The sequence below is a fragment of the Mauremys mutica genome, chromosome 18 (genome assembly GCF_020497125.1).
Source record: "Mauremys mutica isolate MM-2020 ecotype Southern chromosome 18, ASM2049712v1, whole genome shotgun sequence".
NCBI classification, from domain to species: domain Eukaryota; kingdom Metazoa; phylum Chordata; order Testudines; family Geoemydidae; genus Mauremys; species Mauremys mutica.
Window position 1 is genome coordinate 5,388,495 of NC_059089.1, and position 23,078 is coordinate 5,411,572.

Below are 23,078 nucleotides of genomic sequence, written 5' to 3' on the forward strand. Positions count from 1 at the left end.
CCCTCACAGCATTCCTGAGGATCCTCTGTGCTGAGCCCCAGTGCACTGCTGCTACTGTCTCCCCCAGCCTGTGCACTAACATGGAGACAAGGCCATGGTCTTGGCCTTGAGATGAGATATGGGTTAGCCCAAGCACCATGGTGGGCTAAAGCCAACACGTGTACAGGGGAGGTGGCAGGCACAGCAAGGGCTGAGCTTGGAAAGTTTGGGAACAGTGATGCAGAGATGGTGTCTCAGAGCGGCCCCAGTGCAGAAAGACTCTGGGTAACCCCTTCTGAGTCACACATGACATAAGCAGAAGGGTCAATATGAAGCTTGAAATAGGAACACATTGCTGATTCTCTTTACTAGGAAATTAAAGGTAATCATTACCTCTCCTTATCACCTGGGATGCAAATGAGATGTTATAATTTAACCTCTGGAATGTACAGTTCACTTTACAAGGAACCAGAGAGATTTTATTGGAGGAAATGGGGAAAAGGCTATTTACCCCCATGAAGTCATTCTGCAGGAGTCAGTGGGGTTAGTACACAAGAGTGCTGCCCTTGCAGGAAGCTTTTCTCCACCCAGGGTGATAATACAGGCTGTCTTGGCCAAGGCCAAGTGCTGTAGCATAATCACAACCCATCTTCAAAGGGAGACCCTTGGCAAAGTTCTCATTGCCACTGGCTCCCCACGGCAACAATTTGCCTTAAATCCGGAAAGGTTCCACACCTCTAAACCCTCTGGAGTGGAAAACCTGAAGCATGATGCTGCATCCCTCCAGGTGACCCCTGAGACCAGATCTCAGAACTGCCAGGCATGGGATTTCCACATCTCAGAGGCTGGCAAACTCTCCTCCCCTCCAGAGTCAAGGAAAGAGATAGTGATTGGGAGACAATAATAAGACAGTGGTGGTAATGATTCACCTGCAGCACACCGCAGGCAGCAGTAGCTCTGTGACTGCACAAGATGGTTTGTCCAGGGAAGGGTGTGTCCGACTGAACATTTGCCTCCAGTCATGTTCAGCGTGGATTTGGCCAATTTATAAAGAGCTGCCAAACATCGGTGTACCCAGGTCTCATGCTGAGTGTGAGACAATGAATCCTGGTGGCTCTGCCAGATGGCCAAGTCCCTCCCCACCCTCTGTCTGTGAGACTCTAGGGGAGTGAAGTCTGATTCTCCACCTGCCTGAAATGACATATTCCACGGCATGGAAAGCACCCCTCGCTACCATGGTGACAGATGCCTACCGACCAGGGTAATAAATAACTAAATGAAATATCTGCCGTCACAAGGCCTCCCATAACAGTTCCCACTGGGATCACTACCTTGTTCCCATAGATCCTCCGTGGGTGAGTATTAGCAAAATTTCAATATATTTCCATACAATTTTCCCTTGTCCCGATGGCCTCCCCTGTGGCTTTCCCTTCAAAATAAACCCAGCTACTGTCATTGTTGTCAGACGTCACCAGTGTGGTGCTCTGCTCTGTTCAATGTTGTAACAGTCGGCTGCGTGAGTGTGTTCCCTCTGTGTCCTGCCCCGGCTCTGCAGATCGCTGGCACAGCAGACCCCTAGAGAACCCCCAGTGACCCAGACTCTAATAAGGTACGAAAGCACCCAGCCAGGTTTATTGTCAAATGAAGCACAGTAATAGTTCCCCCCAGACTCTACAGGACATACTACGAATATGTGCCCCCTGACAATGGACCGGCTCAGTCAGTGGCGGGACTCTCCACTGCCCCCTAGGCCGGACAAAGACGTCCACTCAGAGATGCATTCTTATACACAGGTACAAACAAGTTACACATGACTCCTGACGTACCGAGGTACAACCCCTCTGCGTGTTGTGGTGCTGCCTCTCTCCTGGTACAGGTTGGTTCGAACAAACGAGTCTGTCCTTTTGACTCTGTCTTTTAGGATGGGTCAGCCTGTTCCTCATTATTTCTGCGGAATGTGACTGTTCTGGTGCCATCCTGGTCCACGTTTATCCTTTAAATATGTGTATACGTCCAATTAGCAGCCTTCTTGCCAACTTTTGTGAGCAGGGCCTGCCTCTGGCTCACAGCTGAACTTTGCTTTATGTTAACAAAGCCTTGACCATTCCTTTCCTCAGGCCTCGTACCAGGCCTCTGATATCAAGGGTTTATGTTTCAGGGCCTCGTCTTACTACATCATCATCAGTCATGTGGGATCTGATGGATTTAACAGCACAATCTGTTTCATACCTGGAGTTCCTTGGGCAATATTAAAAACCTTCTGCCCTTGCCTTGCTCTGCAAATGCTCTGAGATCCTCCCAAGACACTATCCCTGCCCTTCAGCTTTCATCTGAGCTGCTTGGTTGTGGGGGCAGGGGAAGGTTTGAGTTCAACTCTTCTCTTCACTGTGTATGAGGGTTGCCCTAGATGCATTTTTCTTCGGGTCACACTGTATTTGAGATAAGGTAGCTGGAAGCTGGCAAACCTTTGCCAGCTCTTTCCATGGTATTAAGTCTTGTGATAGCTGCATTTAGGCTCCAAGCTGTTAAACCTTTATGAGAGATCATTTGCTGCCTTTAGTGCAGGGGGATGCATGGGTCAAACAGCCTTGGACGCTGCCCCTTCCATTAATGCTAACAACCAGTGCCACATTGGCAGGGGAAGCACAAACTTCACCCATGCCAGTCCACACCTAATAGCCAGTTTCCCGGGCTGAGGAGTCCACGGTCACAGTGGAAGGGGAAGTTCAGCCTCTGCTGAAGCAGCCAGTTAATGCCAGTTACAGTGGTAGTTTCTGCATTGCATTTTCATTGATTTGAGGATAAAGTCCAACTTAGCAATGGTAGGGCAGAGCACAGGGCTCAGGGCCAGGGATAAGAATGGACTTCTCAGCTGTATGTCTCCAAAATGTCCAGTTGCAAAAATAAGCCTCAAATGTAAAAACAGAGGCTGACCCATGAATGGCCAGAGGGGAACACTGCCTTTAAGGGATAAAGATAATCCCTAGCTGTTCTACAGCATCAATTGATCACAAAGCACTTTACAAAGCAGGTCAGAATCATGGTCCGCATTTTGCAGCTAGGAAACCTTTGCGGTCTGCTAAACAGCAATGATCCCCCGTGGCCACATCCAACCAACCCTTTGAACTGCCCTTCTACTTTTCTGCATGTGTGTGCTTGCAGGTGACTTTTAAAATGAGTATCGATTTGAGACGCTACATCCCGGCCATTCTGGTAGCGCTGGCTGTGTCTTCATCCATCGTGCTCATTCTCAGCCTGGTGAGGATCCAAAATGTTTCCTTTGCACCTAACAACAAGGTGAGTCCCTGAGCTACAGAATACAGAGTCCAGTAGCATTGTATGGGTGCTTGGAAATTTCAGAGTTTGTGTAAGTTAATATTTTTAGCAACAAGCAAAAATGCATAGCCATAGCTATTGCTATAGCTTTGCAGGTATAGACTTCCCAATCTCCCTGCATACTGAAAAAAAAGTGAAATATTGGCAGAACCCCACATGTGTTTGAAAAATACAACAGATCACACCAGAAATTGCAGGGTTATTTTTATTGCTGTTGGAACGAAAGGCCTCAGTCAGCATCAGGGCTTCATTGTGCTAGGCACTCTACAAACTTCAAATCGAAGACCTCTGTCTGGGCCACCTGGGAAGAAGAGAACATCATTTTGTGCCTTTACAAACTAAGGACCCATCCCAATGCCATCCCCAACGCTGAATCCCAGCATATTTTCAAAAGGACTCTTACACTGTGACAGACTTGGTGGAGGCACAGAAATTAACATGGAGCTGGACCATTATGTGCTCAGCCTTCTGTTTAAATCCATGCAAGCCCAGCTAGGGTGACCAGATAGCAAGTGTGAAAAATTGGGACTTTTGGGGGGGGAGAGGGGCATAGCATAGGCACCGACTCCATGGGCGCTCCAGGACTGGAAAAACCCCACCCTGTCCCCCCGCCCCAGCTCACCTCCGCTCCGTCTCCTCCCCTGAGTGCATCGCTAAGTCCTGCTTCTCCCCCGTCCCTCCTAGCGCTTGCACCGCAAAACAGCTGTTTCGTGCGGCAAGCCTGGGAGGGCGGGGGAATGCGGCACACTTGGGGGAGGAGGTGGGGCCAGGGTGGGGATTTGGGGAAGGATCCAATAGGGGCAGGGAGGGGCGGAGTTGGGGCGGGGCTGGGGGTGGGGCCAGGGGCGTGAGCACCCACATGTGCTGACAAAAGTTGGCACCTGTGGAGTATAGTTACATATATCAGACAAAGCCCCAATATATCAGGATGGGCCCAATAATATCAGGATGTCTGTTCACCCTAAGCCCAATGATAGGAAAGCTAGGGTAGAAGGTGGCCATATCTACTCTGCTACCACTCTGGGGGAATGTCAGAAGCAGACATTCTGTGAGAGATCATTTTCATTCACTCCAAATTTCCTTCCTCCTTCCACTTGATCCTACAACAGCAGTGCTCCAGCACGGCTCCTGGCGATAAAGTGCTGTCTAGACTGGTGCTTTTTAGTGCTAAAACTTTTGTCGCTCCCGGGGGTGTTTTAATTCACACCGATGAACGACTAAAGTTTTAGAGCTGAAAGTGGCCATGTAGACACAGCCTAAGTCTCCTTGTTTCCGGCTGCTACAGCCCATAAACATACAGCTTAATGTATATCTGAACTGGGACTTTCTGAGAGCTCAGGTGTCCAGCCCCTGTTGACTTTCAAGATTTGGCCACCTAAGTCCCTTACATCTCTTTGGAAATCCCAGCCTAAAGACTTTCCAAATATTACTTTTTCATGTAAACAATTGTCATAGTTGCCATATAGATGTTATATAACCATGAATGGGAGGGGAAGTGATCCCTGAGATAGCAAATGGGAGATCAGGTGGTCTGGGTGATTGTGAATCAGAGGAAGTGTCCCTGAGATAGGAGTCCAGAGGGGCCAGTTGTGGCTCACCACGAGGAGGGGGGAAAGAAAAAGAAAATCCATAATTCCAAATCAGTTAATCTCTTGTGGTACCACATATACTCAAATGCCTGCATCATACTCCTATGGATCTGACATGGTGTCACATAAAGGCAGAGTTAAGGTTGTGTGGGTACCCAAATTGTGCAGTTTCATAGCTTAACATATTTAGATTTCTTTTAAATGTAACCTTAACTCTGAATTTCCCAGGTTTATAATGCTTGGATTTGGGAATACTTACACAATCCTTGTGATGTATTTTACCCTAAATTACTCATATGAATTCTCAACCTTAACTCTGTGTTAGCATAGTGTTTGTCTGGGAATCTCTAGTAAGTTGTGACCCATGCTCTGAAAAGTTCTGAGAAACCTCTGCCCACAGCAAAGTCCTGTAACACGTCAGAGCCTCTGTAGATGCCACAGACATAAGACTGCACAGATTTGAGTTTGTGATGTTGAAAATGCTGCATGATGGAATTGTTGGTGCAGTCACTGAGGGAAAGATTGCTGAGAAGAAATTCTGGATTCTGGTCTCAGTGCACATACGTGTGTTCCCAATGAGCACTGCAGTGACTGACCTTCCCTCAACCCCCAGACATGTACAGGGCTGAGGCACATGGAAAGGCGGGGGCAGGGGAAGCTTACATCATTGTAGCCTGTATTTTGTGGGGTGAGCTCTTCAGGCCCAGGGCTGTCAATATGGCATCTTTGAACCACACTGATGAACATTAAACCAACATAGAAAATAAAAGCTCAGTAAAACCTCAACAAAGAAAATGCAGTTGCATTGATGGTGTAAATTATCATCAGTCTGTGGACTGCAGAGGCAGGGCTGGAAACCGATTGACTTCAGTGGAGTTAGCCATTGTACATTAGCTGAGGCAACATGCTCAAGGGACCTACCTGTTTCTACTTTACCTTCAACTGAGGCACAGGTTTTAAGGTTTTTAAGGCCCAGCTTGACAAAGCCCTGGCTGGGATGATTTAGTTGGGGTTGGTCCTGCTTTGAGCAGGGGGTTGGACTAGATACCTCCTGAGGACTCTTCCAATCCTAATCTTCCATGATTCTATGACATCAGAGGGCCCATTTGGCTAAGGAGCAGAAGCACATGCCTCTAACTCTCACTGACCTATTCAGCCCCTGAGCAAACATTAGCGCAGGGGGATAAAAGGGCCCAGTTTCTGCTCTGGCTCACCGGACCCATCATGTTTTGGTTATGCTTTCCAGTACGGGATGGTGTTCGACGCAGGCTCATCCCACACCTCCCTGTTCGTCTACCAGTGGACATCTGACAAAACGAATGACACCGGAGTGGTCAGCCAGACGTTATCCTGTAATGTCGAAGGTCAGTATTCCTGCCCCTCTGTGAGGGAAACACCATGGGCTCAGAACTCCTCTGAGATTTCTTATGCAGCATGGCATCTAGGTGGTGGAAATGCTGGATGAAGTGTAAGAGTCTGGTGGACATGTCTCTTCTACAGAAGACGATCGTGCCCTACTGACACTGGGGAAGCACAGTAGTTACAGCAAGAATTGCTGCATCTAGGTTGCCTGAAGTCAAGGGATTCCTGTTTCCAGTTGCTCCCTGGCACCATGCACAGCCTCTGGCCACAGCAAATCAACCTGACCTTGAGCTTTGGGGAGGAACTTTTCAGGGCAGCCTCCAAAATCGCAGCGCTTTGGGGTGCATCACAGCTAGCCACATTTGTCTATAGACACAGGCAACTCAGCCAAAGAAGTGACACTGCGTGGAGAGATGAGTCCACAGCGCTTATCCCTCACCCCTTGTCTGGATTCACTTATAATGGGAGGGACAACAGAACCCACCTCTAGTGACCCTCCTTCTATTGTGAGTGGAAGCTCAGGGTGGCTTCATGGCATCTGCATAGGTTTTCACTCCTCTTATAGTGATAGAGTGCACTATAGTGTACCACCAGAGGCAAGGTACACTGTGAAAACCCCCTTGGAATGCAGGAATTATCACTGAGTTCTGCATTCCAAGAGGGTAATCACCAACCTTTCCTCCTCTGCTCTGGCTGAGCAGGGGATAGGAACATTACCACTACCCTTGAGGGAAAAGATAGAGAGGAATCCCTGGCTTCCAGTCTTGCGGCTCACTGGGAATGAAGATATGGATTTCCAGAGTCTCCCCCAAACCTGCTAGTGCTCACTGCAACTGTGGTGAAGGAACCCTGCCAGCTTTTATGTTCATGGCACACACACACAGAGCAGTTAAAATGCTCTTGCTGGAAGGTTACAATGTAACTAGGGCTGTCAATTAGTCACAGTTAACTCATGGGATTAACTAAAAAAATTAATCATGATTAAAAAAATTAATCGCAATTAATCTGTTTTAATTGCATTGTTAAACAATAGAATCCCAATTGAAATTTATTAAATATTTTTGATGTTTTTCTATATTTTCATATACATTGTATTCTGTGTTGTAATTGAAAACAAAGTGTATATTATTTTTATTACAAATATTTGCACTGTAAAAAGATAAAAAAAAGAAATAGTATTTTTCAATTCACCTCATACAAGTACTGTAGTGCAATCTCTTTGTCATAAAAGAGCAACTTATAAATGTAGATTTTTTTTGTTACATAGCTGCACTCAAAAACAAAACCATCTAAAACTTCAGAGCCTACAAGTCCACTCAGTCCTACTTCTTGTTCAGCCAGTCGCTAAGACAAATAAGTTTGTTTACATTTACAGGAGATAATGCTTCCCACTTCTTATTTACAGTGTCACCAGAAAGTGAGAACAGGCATTTGCATGGCACTTTTGTAGCTGACATTGCAAGGTATTTACGTGCCAGATACACTAAACAATTGTATGGCCGTTCATGCTTCGGCCACCATTCCAGAGGACATGCTTCCATGCTGAAGACGCTCATTAAAAAAAGAAAGTTAATTAAATTTGTGACTGAACTCCTTGGAAGAGAATTGTATGTCCCCTGCTCCATTTTACCCACGTTCTGCCATATATTTCATGTTATAGAGGTCTTGGATGATGACCCAGCACAAGTTCATTTTAAGAACATTTCCACTGTAGATTTCACAAAACACAAAGAAGGTACCAATGTGAGATTTCTAACCGAATCAAGGTTTAAGAATCTGAAGTGCCTTCCAAAATCTGAGAGGGACAAGGTGTGGAGCATGCTTTCAGAAGTCTTAAAAGAGCAGTGCTCCAATGAGGAAAATACAGAACCCAAACTACCAAAAGAGAAAATCAGCTTTCTGCTGGTGGGATCTGACTCAGATGATGAAAATGAACATGCTTTGGTCTGCACTGCTTTGGATTGTTATTGAGCAGAACCTGTCATCAGCATGGACGTATGTCTGCTGGAATGGTGGTTGAAGCATGAAGGGACATATGAATCTTTCACGCATCTAGCACGTAAATATCTTAACGACACCAGCTACAACAGTGCCTTGAGAACACTTATTCTCACTTTCACTTGACATTGTAAACAAGAAGCAGGCAACATTATCTCATACAAATGTAAACAAACATCTTTGTCTTAGCGATTGGGTGAATAAGAAGTAGGACTGAATGGACTTAAAGGCTCGAAAATTTTTAATTGTTTTATTTTTGAATGCAGTTTTTTTGTACATAATTCTACATTTGTAAGTTCAACTTTCATGATAAAGAGATTGCACTACAGTACTTGTATGAGGTGAACTGAAAAATACTATTTTTGTTTTTTTATAGTGCAAATACTTGTAATAAAAAATAAAGTGAGCACTGTACACTTTTTATTCTGTGTTGTAATTGAAATCAATATATTTGAAAATGTAGAAAACATCCAAAAATATTTAAATAAATGATATTCTATTATTAACAGTGCGATTAATCACACAATTAATCACAATTAATTTTTTTAATTGCTTGACAGTCCTAAATATAACACTACTTTATTTCTTAGAATTCAGAACAATAGCGCACAAGAACCCCAGAACAAGAGTGAATAAAGCAGCCTGTTCCCTAAGGTAAACACATCTCACTCCACCTCGCTGTAGGCTGGGTGTTTGCAGACAGACTGCTGAAGAGTCAGATTGCACACTTCCTTACAGAGCCCCCTAACCTGCAAGCAGGACCAGGAAAACCCCTGAGGATTAAAAGTGATCACTTACAACTTCAAAAACAGCTTTCAATGCACCACTCCACCAGTCCCCTGGGCAACATGGCATGAGATCTTGTGCCAGAATGTAATCGGTAGAGCAAAGCTCATCTGCTGCTGCAGGGCTTTTCCCACTTCCCTGCAGGAGGGACTCTCACTGTGCAATAATTTTCCCAGGTTAAATGAGATCTCCCGATGTCAGTTTTTGAGTGGTGCTGGAAAGGGAGGCTGAGTCAAGCAGAAATCCCAGGCTTTCCATTAGCAGACAGGGCTGGGCCCTGGAGTCTTTGCTTGCTCACCTGTTGCTAAACTTATCCTGTATTATTTTGGGGAGGTTGAAACAACCCAGTGTCTCTGCTTTTTTTTTCTGGGCCTGTTTCCTCTTTTGGTCTCCACGAACAAATGGCTGCAATGGGGGCCAATGAACGCAGATGCCTCTACTGAGCTGGGACTCTGCGGCCTGTATCTCTGCTGTGAGCTTCCTATGTAGGAGTTTTGACCATAGGTTTGGGTACTGTGCTGGCATGATGAGAAGCACTGAAAGGTTACAGGTGGCCCCTGCAGCACAGAAGTGTGCCATACAGGCACAATATGGCCTCCTGTGATCTTACCTCCTAGTAGAGGGGAGACGGGGCTAGTCTGTAATGGAAATAAAGAGGATTCATTATTGAGGCTTCTGGACACAAGCAGACCCTATGATTCTGCCTGGCTGCCTGGCTTCCAGAATAACCCAGCATGTGCTGCCTAGTGCCAACATGAAGGAGGTCCCTGTCTCCTGGCCTGGAGTGAGAGACTGCCCACTACAGCACAGCCTGCATGCCACCTGGCTCCTTCCACCTAATGATCATGCTTCAGGAGGCGAAGCAGAGAGTTGAGTGATGTGGTTACTGAGGGATTCACAGGCAGGTTACCCATCACACTCCCATGAGGTACCAGGCCTCAGCCCCTTACGTCCTCTCATTGCACCCTGCCCCATCCCCAGTCACTCTTATCAACATAACTATGTTCCAGGACCTGGCATATCGAGCTACGCCAGTGACCCTCCCAAAGCTGGTGTGTCCCTCCGGAGCTGTCTAGAGGATGCCCTGAAGGTCATTCCTGATGAGAGACAGAGGGAGGTACCAGTTTACCTTGGAGCTACAGCAGGCATGAGGCTGCTGAGGTAATAACACAGGGTCTCTGGGGTAAACAAAAGGCTATCTGTGGTGACAACACCCCCCAGCCCAGTATGGCTACAACTGGCTCAGCACTCACAGGCACCCTTACCTCCCATTCTGGCACCAAAGAAAGAGACCAGATTCTCCGGAGAGCTCAGCACACTGGGTGCATGCTGGGTGCTGAACTCTCCAGAAAACGTGGCCCTGACTGGGGATGCTGAGCCCTTGGTACTCTGGCCCTGGATGTGGCAGGGGGAGGGAGAAGTTCACCGTTAATGATACCACCCAGCTCTAAGAGGAAGAGAGGGACTGAGGGACCCACCACTGAAAACCCAGACATGCTGCCCCTTTCCATTGGCTGCCCCAAGCACCTGCTTCCTTCACTGGTGCCTGGAGCCAGCCCTGCAGGTAGTGGTGGTAGTGGGAGGTGCGGGGCCGGGATAGAGGATTTTATGGAACCTTAACTTTGAATTGTTACTTTCAAAGCATCATCCTTAATTTGGAATGACATACATGGCCCCTAGTACTGTACTGTGTGAGCACTGCATAATCTTTAATGTATTTATCCTCACGAGGCAGGACCATGCTGTTACCCCCACTGTACAGATGGGAACTGAGCCCAGAGCAACTAAGTGCCGTGCCCAGAGTCACGCTGCTGTGGTGGAGCAGGAAAATGAACAGAGGTCTCCTAAGTCAAAGGCTAGCACCCGAACCATGGGAACATCCGTTCTCCCACAGGCTTTTATAACCATAACATTACAATGAGTTCGCTGTCTTTAAAGATTTTGTCTGGGAATAGACAGTGTAATTACAGCCTTTAATGAGTTCCCCCTCAGAAGTACAGCACCCTAGTAATAGTCCTGTGGTTGTCCTTTGCTCCATTACTTTGCCACAAAATCTAGGTTCAAAATGGGGAACAAGTGTCTGGTGCTGTGAGGCATCTTGGTTTAGCTCTGACACTTCAGCAAAGCTGATAACTTACACATTTTTAAATCAAGACTGGATGTGTCTCTAAAAGATATGACCTAGGAAGCTTTTCAGGAAAATTCTATGTCCTGTGTTATAGCAGGTTAGACTATAGGTTGAAGTTTTAAATCATGATTTAAGGACGTCTGTAACTCAGCCAGGGGTTAGGGGTCTATCAAAGGAGTGGGTGGGTGAGGCCTCTGATGCGTGGGAGGTCCAACTAGATGAGCACAATGGTCCCTTCTGGCCTTGGCAGCTATGAATTTCCCAATACTTGGAGTCTTCAAACCAAGGTGCATGTCTTCCAAATAAGACACTCTAGTTCAGCTGCAGTTCCTGGGCTTGATGCAGGAATTCTAGGATCTGTGCTATCCAGGAGGTCACACTAGAGCATAATGATTCCTTCTGGTCTTAAAATCTACACATCTATGAAATACTTAAAGCAAATAAAGACAGATGGTATGAAACAAATATAGAGAACCTGAGGTGATGTTCCATGAAAGAAGGAGAGCAGTGTTATTTTTAACCTTGCTTTTATCTACGTGATTCCAAATCGAGACAAAAATGCAGTTTGGGTTCAGTTAGCAGAAAGAGACGTGTAAACTACCAATCTCCTGCAGTGTGGAATGTTTTCTGCAAAAATCCAAAGTCTATGAATAGAATGTCCTTGCATTTTCTCAGTGCTGTTGATTCCATTGTTTTGGTGACTCTTCTTCTTTGCACACCCTTTAGCATGGAAAACAAGTCAGCTGCAGACCAGGTCCTGAATGAAGTCGCTAAGACCATACAACAGTATCCTGTGAATTTCCATGGGGCTCGGATCATTACAGGGGAAGAGGAAGGAGCCTATGGCTGGATCACCATCAACTATCTGCTGGACTCCTTCACCAAGGTGTGGCTAGTGGGAGATGGAAACACCCATCTCTGCTATTGTTATTATTTTAGATTCTTAAATGCTTAAGTTAATTCAGGCTGATGAAAGGTACTTGACAGCAGCCCACAATGATAATGCCCAGGAAGGACTGGATAGAAACTATCTAACTTTGTATGGAGGCTACCACACTAAGCAGCCGTCAGATGGTAACAACTTTCAGACTGGTTACTGCTAGGAACATAGGGGTGAAAGGTTCCTTATCCTATTAGAGTATCAACCTCCAAGCTAGCCAGCTCCCAGTAGTCCAGTATGATGTAATATCATTCTCAGATGATGTTATAGTTTAAAAACCCCATGACCAATAAGCTATTGACACCTCAGTACAGCAATTATCCCAGAGAACGTATCAGATGACACAGACACAAACAAACCTGCTATTATTAAGCCTACAGATGAAAGAGAAGGAAAAATTATAAATAAGTTTCCCTGTTAAACACTAAACGGAAATCAAGGGTCACTCCTGGGTGAAACCAGATCAAATTTCAGTTCCAAGAGTTTTCAGAGACTATATTTTCAGATTCTGTAGGCAGGTGACTTTTGCAGTGCAGTTAACCCCTTCTGTTTTATTCTATTTGATTCAATTCAATTTGATTTTATACCGGTTCTTACAGCCCGCATCCCATAGAAATAACTCAAGACTGGACTGTCTCTCCATGTGATCCCTGTTTTGTCTTGGCAGTACTCTCCCAAACAACGTGACTGGATCCATCCTCAGTCAGCCAAGATCCTGGGTGCACTGGACCTCGGAGGAGCATCAACCCAAATCAGCTTTATCCCCATTGGTCCAATTACTGACCAGACAAAAGCCTCTACGTTCAGGCTCTATGGGTTTACCTACACTATCTACACACACAGCTATCTCTGCTATGGACAGAATCAGGCGCTGAAGCAGCTAATCCTGAAAATAATAGAAGTAAGAGAACGTTTGGTAGCAAGTTTGACTCTACCTCCATTCTATCAATAGGATTTTATTTCTATTAAATGCAAATAGGAGCATAGGGAGCAGCATCAGAGGGGGCTTAGCACCTGCAGCAGGCTCCACGGGGCCTGGGGGGGGTCGCGAGGATCAGCATCTGGTATAACACAGGCCTTGGGAGGAGCATGGGGGAGAGGAGGGGAGCAGAGGCTTGAAGCTGGGGAAGTTTTCAAGGTTTCCCTGGGAGGCGAGGAGAGAAGCAGGGGCTTGGCTGATGGAGGCCTTGTAAGGCAGGAACAGTGGGGAGACCAGGAGGGGTTTGATTGATGCTGCCCTTCTGAGATGTACAAGGGAGGAGGAGGAGATTCCATCTCCAGTCGTGGCTACAGAGGTACCTACGCGTTGTGGGGACCCTGAGCTAGGGCCAGGGTGGGGGGCTTGTCAAGGCTGCAGATACTTCCAGGGTTCAGAGACTCTAGCACTGTCTACCATTCAGCCTCCTGATTTACAGGGATTCCGTGGGGATCACGTCACGCTCACCTTAGAGGCCACACGGCCATGAGGGTTTGTGCGCAATGCCGAAGGACCTGAATTGCACTTTGCCAGATGAGTTGGGGAGGCTGCTGGGTCCCTGAGGCTTGGCAACACCTGTAGCCTATAGGAGCCCCTGCACTTTTCTCCCATGCAGCTCAGCGTGCACCCAGAGCCACAAGAGGCTTGCATGAGAGGGAGAGCAGGGGGCTGCAGACACACAGACAGGTCTGGGGCTGACAAAGCCAACAATAAATCTGATGATAATACAACTTCATAGGAAGAAGCCCCAGCAGCTGGGCCAGTAGTCTTAAAAGGAAAACCTCTCACCGAGCTGCCTGCCAGTCCTGTCTGACTCCCAGTACATTCCTACCCTTAGGCTGGGATGCCCCATCATATTGAATGAGGGCAGGGGATAGGAATGAGTCTTCAGTCTACGAATGACCATGTGATTTCACTGTTCCCAGAACATGGGGGTCCAGGGCTCCGTTAACCACCCCTGCTACCCTGAAGGATACCAGGAAACTACCACAGCAGCTTCCATTCACAGCATGCCCTGCACGGCCTCTCAGGCACAGACCCTGTCCCAAGCCTCCTGGAATGCCACGCTGGTGGGCACAGGGAATGCCACCGAGTGCCGTATGGCCATCAAACAGATCTTCAACTTCACGGCATGCGGCCAGAGTCAGTCCTGCACATTCGATGGGATCTACCAGCCCCTGATCAACGGGGAGTTCTTTGTAAGGCAAATCCTCTCTGACCCCTCTTCTGAACAATCTCTAACCCCTTGTTCTCTTCGGGTGACCCTTTGTGCCCCTTCAGAGAGGCTGAGCATGCCTCCCTCACAGCTCCTAATTGCCCAGGACTGAGGTAGAGCCCCAAACTCAGATGCAGCAAACCCAAACCAGCCCTTTCAGACAACTGTGCACAGCTGATACCAGGGTGAGAGGTGCATGCCCCCAGACCCGGGGGCATTTCAGGCTGGCTGCTGCCCTGAGCAAAGGGAATGCAGCTTCCTATGTGCCAGCACAGAGAGGGAATGTGTATTGCAAAACAGAAATCATAGCGCTTTTCAGAATGGACTGGTGACCTGGCCCAGGGTGACCCTTCACTAGCAGTGGTAGGAAAATGGAAGGGAGAGGAGCTTTCTAGGGAAAATTTCAACTTTGTGTTAAAAACTCCCAGGGTTTGTTGGGGTTTTTTTGGAGGCGTTTGTTTGTTTGTTTGTTTGTTTCAGTTTGTAGAAGCAAATTTAAATATTTCATTTGGCTTGGTCAACATTAAACCACATCCTCTGGAGCCGCTGCTGCGACATGCAAATTATAGTTCAGGTGCCTCATGCCCCATTCTCCTGTCAAGGCTGTCTGGACTAACATTTCCCATCCCATCATCTCCCCATCTTGCTGGTGCATCATGGGAGTCCCATGGAGATGTAGGCCGGCTGGGTTGCACAGCCCATGGAGGAGAAAGGGGATGAGGTACCTGAACTACAATTCCCATGAGGCACTGCAAATTTCTGAATCAAAATTGCCAGTTTGTGGGTGTTTGTGTAACCTTTGGGTGGGCTAGAGTTCACTTCATTGCCTTTCTCCAGTGCTTAAAAAAACCAACCCCAATTCACGAAGAAAAGCAGCTGGAGACCCAGAATTCAGCCTCTAAGGATTTTCAGCCAGGAGGTTGCACAGGGTCAATCTCCCCACATTCAAGTCCCAAAATGAATTAACTTAACTAAGTACCTACTTTATAAAATCTTATAAAGAAACCTAATAAATAATAACTTAGATTTTAAAACATAACATGGCTATTTTATAATCCACATACATTATCTTCACAGTTATACATAAATAAAGAAAACAAATCTAAATAGATCAGTCCCCACAGAAACACACTGAGAAGAAACTCAGGGCTGATCTCCACTACTGGGGACACTGTCGATTTAGCGGGTCTAGTGAAGACCCACTAAATCGACAGCAGAGCACTCTCTGGTCGACCCTGGTACTCCAGCGCTCTGAGAAGAGTAAGGGAAGTCGACCAGAGAGTGTTTCCCCTTGACACAGCGCAGTGAAGACACCGGGATAAGTCGACCTAAGCTACATCAACTCCACCTACATTATTCATAGAATATTAGGGTTGGAAGAGACCTCAGGAGGTATCTAGTCCAACCCCCTGCTCAAAGCAGGACCAACACCAACTAAATCATCCCAGCCAGGGCTTTGTCAAGCCAGGCCTTAAAAACCTCTAAGGATGAAGATTCCACCACCTCCCTAGGTATTCACGTAGGTGGAGTAGCATAACTTAGGTCAACTTACCCCGTAGTGAAGACAAGCCCTCAGAGTTCCCAAAAGCTTAGGTTGAGTTCACCTGAGTTTCTGATCACCAAAGTTACACAGTCTGCTGAGTCAAAAGCAACATCTTCCCTCCACTTGCTTGCAGGAATCTTCATCTGGAATCCATGCAGACTCTTCCTCCTCCTCTGCTGACATCACTGTTAGCCAGTCAACTAACTGATTAACTCAGTAAAGTATATTGATTTTGAAAAAACCCTGTTACAAGAACATACAAAACTGAGACTAGAAAAACAGAAACAACTTCGTCCCCATTAGCACATTTACACAAAAGTTGCCCCTTGCCCTCATGGAGCCTGACCCCAGCAACGGAACGATTAGAATGATTGGAGCAGACCCAAAACTACCACACCCAATTCCAGAGGCTTCTGGGTGGGGAGTGCTAAATCCGCCTAGCAACAATGACCCAGACACAACTCACTGCTACCCCACCCCCCAACAGGTCTCCTAAAGAGATATCTCCTATTAGCCACAAGGGTTACATTTGTTTTTTCAACAGAAAGTCAACATTTTCCCTGGAAACCAGAGACTCTTCATGAAAAACTGTGTTCAGTCTAAAACCCAATTTTCTGTCACAAAACACTATTGACAGAAGAGTTTCAACCAGCCTTCCCCTTCATCCCTTTAAACCTGGAAAGCATCTCCTTCTCCCCATGGCAACAATAATGCTTAGCACTAACAGCTCAGTAATGCGAAAGCACATTACATAAGAACATGTGCTCAATTAGCCCCATATTACCCCTTGGGACACAGTCACAAAGAGGGGATGGGATTAGGGTTGCCACCCGTTCTGTTTCACTCAGACAGTCTGGGTTTCAGCAATAATAATAGATGTCTCAAGACATCTAGATAGACTTATGTGTAGTGCTGGGGAGGAGCTGGTGGTCGTGGTACATGTAGGTACCAGTGACATGGGGAAGGATAGGAGAGGGGTCCTGGAGGCCAAATTTAGGCTGCTAGGTAAGAGATTGAAGTCCAGGACCTCCATGGTAGCATTCTCTGAGATGCTCCCAGTTCCACGCGCAGGGCCAGTTAGACAGGCAGAGCTGCAGGGTCTCAATGCGTGGATGAGATGATTGTGTAAGGAGGAGGGGTTTAGATTTATTAGGAACTGGGGAAACTTTTGGGAACGGAGGAGCCTGTACAAGAAGGATGGGCTCCACCTAAACCAAAATGGAACCAGATTGCTGGCACTTAATATTAAAAAGGTTGTAGAGCAGTTTTTAAACTAAAGGCTGGGTGAAAGCCGACAGGTGCGGAGGAGCACGTGGTTCAGACATCCCTTAGGGGAGGATCTATTAATAGAGAATCTCTATGTCCTAGTGAGGACGAGAGGATGTAAAATGATAAAATACAGGCAGGGTCTGACCAGAAACAATCAAATAAAAAAGAGTCCCATTCAATTACATTGTATAATGGCAGACAGCTAAAAGGAGACAAGTTTTTAAAGTGCTTATATACCAATGCTAGAAGACTAAATAATAAAATGGGTGAACCTCATATTAAATGAGGCTATTGATATAACAGGCATCACAGAAACTTGGTGGAATGAGGATAATTAATGGGATACAGTAATACCAGGGTACAAAATATATCGGAAGGACAGAACAGGTCGTGCTGGTGGGGAAGTGACACTCTATGTGAAAGAAAGCGTAGAATCGAATGAAGTAAAAATCGTAAATCAATCAAACTGTACCATAGAATCTCTATGGATAAAAATTCCATGCTCTAATAATAAGAATCTAGTGGTAGGGATATATTACCGACCCCCTGACCAGGATGGTGATAGTGACTGTGAAATACTCAAGGAGATTAGAGAGGCTATTAAAAAACTCAATAATAATAATAGGGGATTTCAATTATTCCCATATTGACTGGGTACATGTCACCTCAGGACGGGATGCAGAGATAAAGTTTCTTGACACTTTAAATGACTGCTTCTTGGAGCAGCTGGTCCTGGAACCCACCAGAGGAGATGCAATTCTTGATTTAGTCCTGAGTGGAGCACAGGATCCGGTCCAAGAGGTGAATATAGCTGAATCACTTGGTAATAGTGACCATAATATAATTAAATTTAATATCCCTGTGGCAGGAAAAACACCACAGCAGCCCAACGCTGTAGCATTTAATTTCAGAAAGAGGAACTACACAAAATGAGGAAGTTAGTTAAACAGAAATTAAAAGTACAGCGCCAAATGTGAAATTTCTGCAAGCTGCATGGAAACTTTTTAAAGACACCATAATAGAGGCTTAACTTAAATGTATACCCCAAATTAAAAAACATAGTAAGAGAACCAAAAAAGAGCCACTGTGGCTAAACAACAAAGTAAAAGAAGCAGTGAGAGGCAAAAAAGGCATCCTGTAAAAAGTGGAAGTTAAATCCTAGTGCGGAAATTAGAAAGGCGCATAAACACTGGCAAATGAAATGTAAAAATACAGTTAGGAAGGCCAAAAAAGAATTTGAGGAACAGTTAGCCAAAGACTCAAAAAGTAATAGCAAAAATTTTTTTTAAGTACATCAGAAGCAGGAAGCTGCTAAACAACCAGTGGGGCCACTGGATGATCAAGGTGCTAAAGGAGCACTCAAGGACGATAAGGCCATTGCGGAGAAACTAAATGAATTCTTTGCATCGATCTTCATGGCTGAGGATGTGAGGGAGATTCCCAGACCTGAGCCATTCTTTTTAGGTGACAGATCTGAGGAACTGTCCCAAATTGAGGTATCATTAGAGGAGGTTTTGGAACAAATTGATAAATTAAACAGCAATAAGTCACCAGGACCAGATGGTATTCACGCAAGAGTTCTGAAAGAATTCAAATGTGAAATTGCAGAACTACTAACTAGTCTGTAACCTATCATTTAAATTAGCTTCTGTACCAGATGACTGGAGGATAGCTAATGTGATGCCAATTTTTAAAAAGAGCTCCAGAGGTGATCCCGGCAATCACAGGCCTGTAAGCCTGACTTCAGTACCTGGCTAACTGGTTGAAACTATAATAAAGAACAATATATGTCAGACATATAGATGAACATAATTTGTTGAGGAAGAGTCAACATGGTTTTAATAAAGGGAAATCATGCCTCACCAATCTACTAGAATTCTTTGAGGGGGCCAACAAGCATGTGGACCAAGGAGCTCCATTGGATATAGTGTACTTAGATTTTCAGAAAGCCTTTGACAAGGTCCCTCACCAAAGGCTCTTACACAAAGTAAGCTGCCATGGGATAAGAGGGAAGGTGCTCTCATGGATTGGTAACTGATTAAAAGATAGGAAATAAAGGATAGGTATAAATGGTCAGTTTTCAAAATGGAGAGAGGTAAATAGTGGTGTCCCCCAGGTGTACCATCTGGTCCTGGGACCAGTCCTATTCAACATATTCATAAATTATCTGGAAAAAGGGGTAAACAGTGAGGTGGCAAAATTTGCAGATGATACAAAATTACTAAAGATAGTTAAGACCCAGGCAGACTGCGAAGAGCTACAAAAGGATCTCTTAAAACTGGGTGACTGTGCAACAAAATGGCAGATGAAATTTAATATTAATAAATGCAAAGTAATGCACATCGGAAAGCATAGTCCCAACTATACATATAAAATGATGGTGTCTAAATTAGCTGTTACCACTCAAGAAAGAGATCTTGGAGTCATTGTGGATAGTTCTCTGAAAACTTCCACTCAGTGTGCAACGGCAGTCAAAAAAACTGAACAGAATGCTGGGCATAATTAAGAAGGGGACAGAAAATATCATGTTGCCTCTATATAAATCCATGGTACACCCACATCTTGAATGCTGCGTGCAGATGTGGTCGCCCCATCTCAAAAAAGATATATTGGAATTGAAAAAGGTTCAGAAAAGGGCAACAAAAATGATTAGGGGTATGGAACGGCTTTCCGTATGAGGAGAGATGAATAAGACTGGGACTTTTCAGCTTGGAAAAGAGATGGCTAAGGGCAGATATGATTGAGGTCTATAAAATCATGACCGGTGTAGAGAAAGTAGATAAGGAAGTGTTGTTTACTACTTCTCATAACACAAGAACTAGGGGTCACCAAATGAAATTAATAGGCAGCAGGTTTAAAACAAATAAAAAGAAGCATTTCTTCATACAACACACAGTCAGCCTGTGGAACTCCTTGCCAGAGGATGTGGTGAAGGTCAAGACCATAACAGGGTTCAAAAAAGAACTAGCTAAATTCATGGAGGATAGATCTATCTCCAGGATGGGCAGGAATGATGTCCCTCGCCTCTGTTTGCCAGAAGCTGGGAATGGATCACTTGATGATTCCTTGCTCTGTTTATTCCCTCTGGGGCACCTGGCACTGGTCACTGTCAGAAGACAGGATACTGGGCTAGATGGACCTTTGCTCTGACCCAGTAGGGCCATTTTTTTGTTCTGTGACAGGGGCCATTTCACAAGCCCCAAGGTCCTTTTTTTTTTAAATCTGTTTTCCACAGTGGCAGCCCTAGCCACTCACTGCCGATTTGAATTTAACTCACTGACAGATGCTTACACAGTGAATGCTCGCCACTCTCAGGAGGAGGGGGACAGAGCCAAGCCAATAACAGTCTACAGCTCCTCCCTGTCCCACCCACCCAACTGTGGAAAGTTTCTCAGTCTGGAATTTGACAGGCTGCAGGAAGTGCTCTTCTCCTCTCAGGCAGGTGTGCAGCAAATGGAGGAGCACCTGTTTCATAGAATCTCAGGGTTGGAAGGGACCTCAGGAGGTCATCTAGTCCAACCCCCTGCCCATAGGAGGAACAATTCCCAACTTTTTTTTGCCCCAGATCCCTAAATGGCTCCCTCAAGGATTGAACTCACAACTCTGGATTTAGCAGGCCAATGCTCAAACCACTGAGCTATGCCTCCCTCCTTCTGTCCCTCTTCCTTTCACACTCCCACTGTGTGTGCACGGGATGGGACCGTCTTCTCTCTTAGGTACCAGTGCAAATAAGGGGACTCTGTCCCCCAGTCGGAACATCCGTGTAAATATAGCGAGGATTCCTCCCTTTCACCCCAGATGTATGTGCAAAAGGGGGAGCTCCCTTCCTATGCTCCCCAGAACGGGTTTGCTAATGAAGCAAATGTGTGTGTGTGTGTGTGTGTGTGTGTGTGTGTGTGTGTGTGTGTGTGTGTGTAAAAATGAAGATGTTCAAATGAGCGTTTGTAAATGAAAATCCCCTCGTGGGTGTGCACATTGCACTTACCCCTAGGATGTACCTCAGACGTGGGGAGGGAGAGGAGCCTGTGATGGGGGCGGGGCCTCAGGAGAAGGGACAGAGAAGGGGGCGGGGCCTCAGGGGTCCGGTTAGCAGCCCTGAGAAAGGTGGCAATCCTACACTGGATTTCCCTGAGCTGGTAAAAGGGAGAAGTGGTAGAGCACAGCCTGCAGGCCGGGGTTAATGCACAGGATCATATTCCTCAAAGTCAAGCCAACAATAGAGCCATGCTCAGGCCTCGTATTGACCTGTTGGTCTCTTGCTTTTCAGGCCTTCTCTGCCTTTTACTACACCTTCAGCTTCCTCAACCTGACCAGTGGGCAGCCCCTGGCCGTTGTCGAGGACACTGTCCAGAAGTTCTGTGCGAGAAACTGGACAGACGTACGTGCTGTGAGGGGGGAGGGAGGCTACAGGGGAACAGGCAGGGGCCATCTGTGGGGATTGCAAAGCAAAGGGTCCTAAGAGGGGAGGGGGAAGGGAAGTCTCCCAGGGGAGGCCCCGCAGCCCAAGGCAGGCCAGGATTATTGAAGGGGGAGGTGGTATCACAAAGCTCAATGTCCTGGCAATGGTCAGAGGGCCAGTGATCTCTGCTCTGAGCTGCCCACAGGGGCGCAGGCTCAGTTCCTAGGCCCAGCCACTCTCCCCAGGCTGGCAGGAGCCTGAAGCTCTGTGGATGCAGCACACTCCCACTCTGGTGGGAGGCAGCGCATCCTGTCACTCCGGGGTACCCTTCGTGGCAGCCAGAAGCCATGCTGATGGGCTCCCAGCTGGCCACCACCAGGAGTGAAATGGTCCCAAGCCATTAACTTAAATCAAGGGGAGGGGACAGAACTACCCAAAGCACCATCTCCCTCCTGCAGAAAACATCCTGCAGCTTCCCCAGGATGACCAGTGTCACCCCCAGGCAGGGCCGAGGAGTGGGAACAGCCAGTCAGCACCAGAGGAGTTTTCACTGCTGAGGTCGCATGTACCCAGCTGCTGTGCTGTACAGCCCCCCATCTGGCCTGGCGCACAGGGACGCTCTCAGCGCAGATCCAGCCTGCAGAAGGGAGGGTGTTGTTGGGGTGGGCACACAGCCCCCTGGCTGGGGAGAGCAGGGCAGTGCAGAGACAGACTGGACATGGGTCCCGCTGGGGACGGAGAATGAGGTCATGGCCATGTTGTACATGATTAACATTGGGGTGGGGCAGCCAGACAAGTTGCTCAATCACAGCTCATTTGATGGGCTTGGAAATAGCTGCCTGGTCCATGAGCAAGCACCTGTCTCTGTACCCCAGAGAGATGTGGGCCATCAATCCCTCCCTCCACACCTCAGACTGTCAGGGAGCTGCCAGGACACAGTCCGCCCCTGCTGTAGGCTCAGAGCTCCTGTCACGCTGCTGGTGTCAATGTCCCTTCTCTCCCCTGTGCTAATTGTTTACCCCCAGTTGAAATCCAGCTACCCCAAAGAGAAAGATCAGTGGCTGCGAGAGTACTGTGCCAACGCCAACTACATCCTGGTGCTTCTGCTTGATGCCTACAAATTCAACCAAACCAGCTGGAGCAGCATCAAGTTCCAGATGAAGGTAAGCGAGAGTCCAAGTGCAGAGGCTAGGAGGAAGAATCGCACGTCAACCTGCTTGGAGTCAGCATGGTTCAGTTGGTGGCACAGGTGCTCTCACCTTTGGGGATGAAGGGCATGGCTGCCACCCTGCTAGTCCATGCCTGCTCCTCTCCAGCCTTAACGATGCACTGCAGTGACTATGCTCCTGCTCTTCCAGCCCACAGCTCTGCCAGTGCACCTCAGTCCTGACCTGCCTCCACTCCTTCTCTTGCAATCCTTGGCTTCCCACCCTGAGAACTCCACCAGTACTCCTCAGTCCTGTGATTCTGGGTCCCTGCTGCATTTCAGCGAGTGCTGATGGACTGTGCACAGTTGTGGCAAAAATCATGACATGATTTTATGATGAGGACCCACAA

The 23,078-nt window shown here is 46.8% G+C and overlaps 1 protein-coding gene across 1 annotated transcript in view; it reads left to right on the top strand.

Annotated features, from left to right (window-relative positions):
* The window catches only part of LOC123352571 (ectonucleoside triphosphate diphosphohydrolase 8-like), a 65,369-nt gene that overhangs the window by 41,335 nt on the left and 956 nt on the right, over nucleotides 1–23,078 (top strand). Inside the window, exons 2-9 of the mRNA XM_044992902.1 lie at nucleotides 3,142–3,276; nucleotides 6,151–6,268; nucleotides 10,061–10,211; nucleotides 11,905–12,064; nucleotides 12,786–13,019; nucleotides 14,021–14,293; nucleotides 21,390–21,500; nucleotides 22,547–22,684. Coding sequence (XP_044848837.1) covers nucleotides 3,154–3,276; nucleotides 6,151–6,268; nucleotides 10,061–10,211; nucleotides 11,905–12,064; nucleotides 12,786–13,019; nucleotides 14,021–14,293; nucleotides 21,390–21,500; nucleotides 22,547–22,684 — 1,308 coding nt within the window. The 5' untranslated portion in view covers nucleotides 3,142–3,153. The remainder of the gene's footprint in view (nucleotides 1–3,141; nucleotides 3,277–6,150; nucleotides 6,269–10,060; nucleotides 10,212–11,904; nucleotides 12,065–12,785; nucleotides 13,020–14,020; nucleotides 14,294–21,389; nucleotides 21,501–22,546; nucleotides 22,685–23,078) is intronic.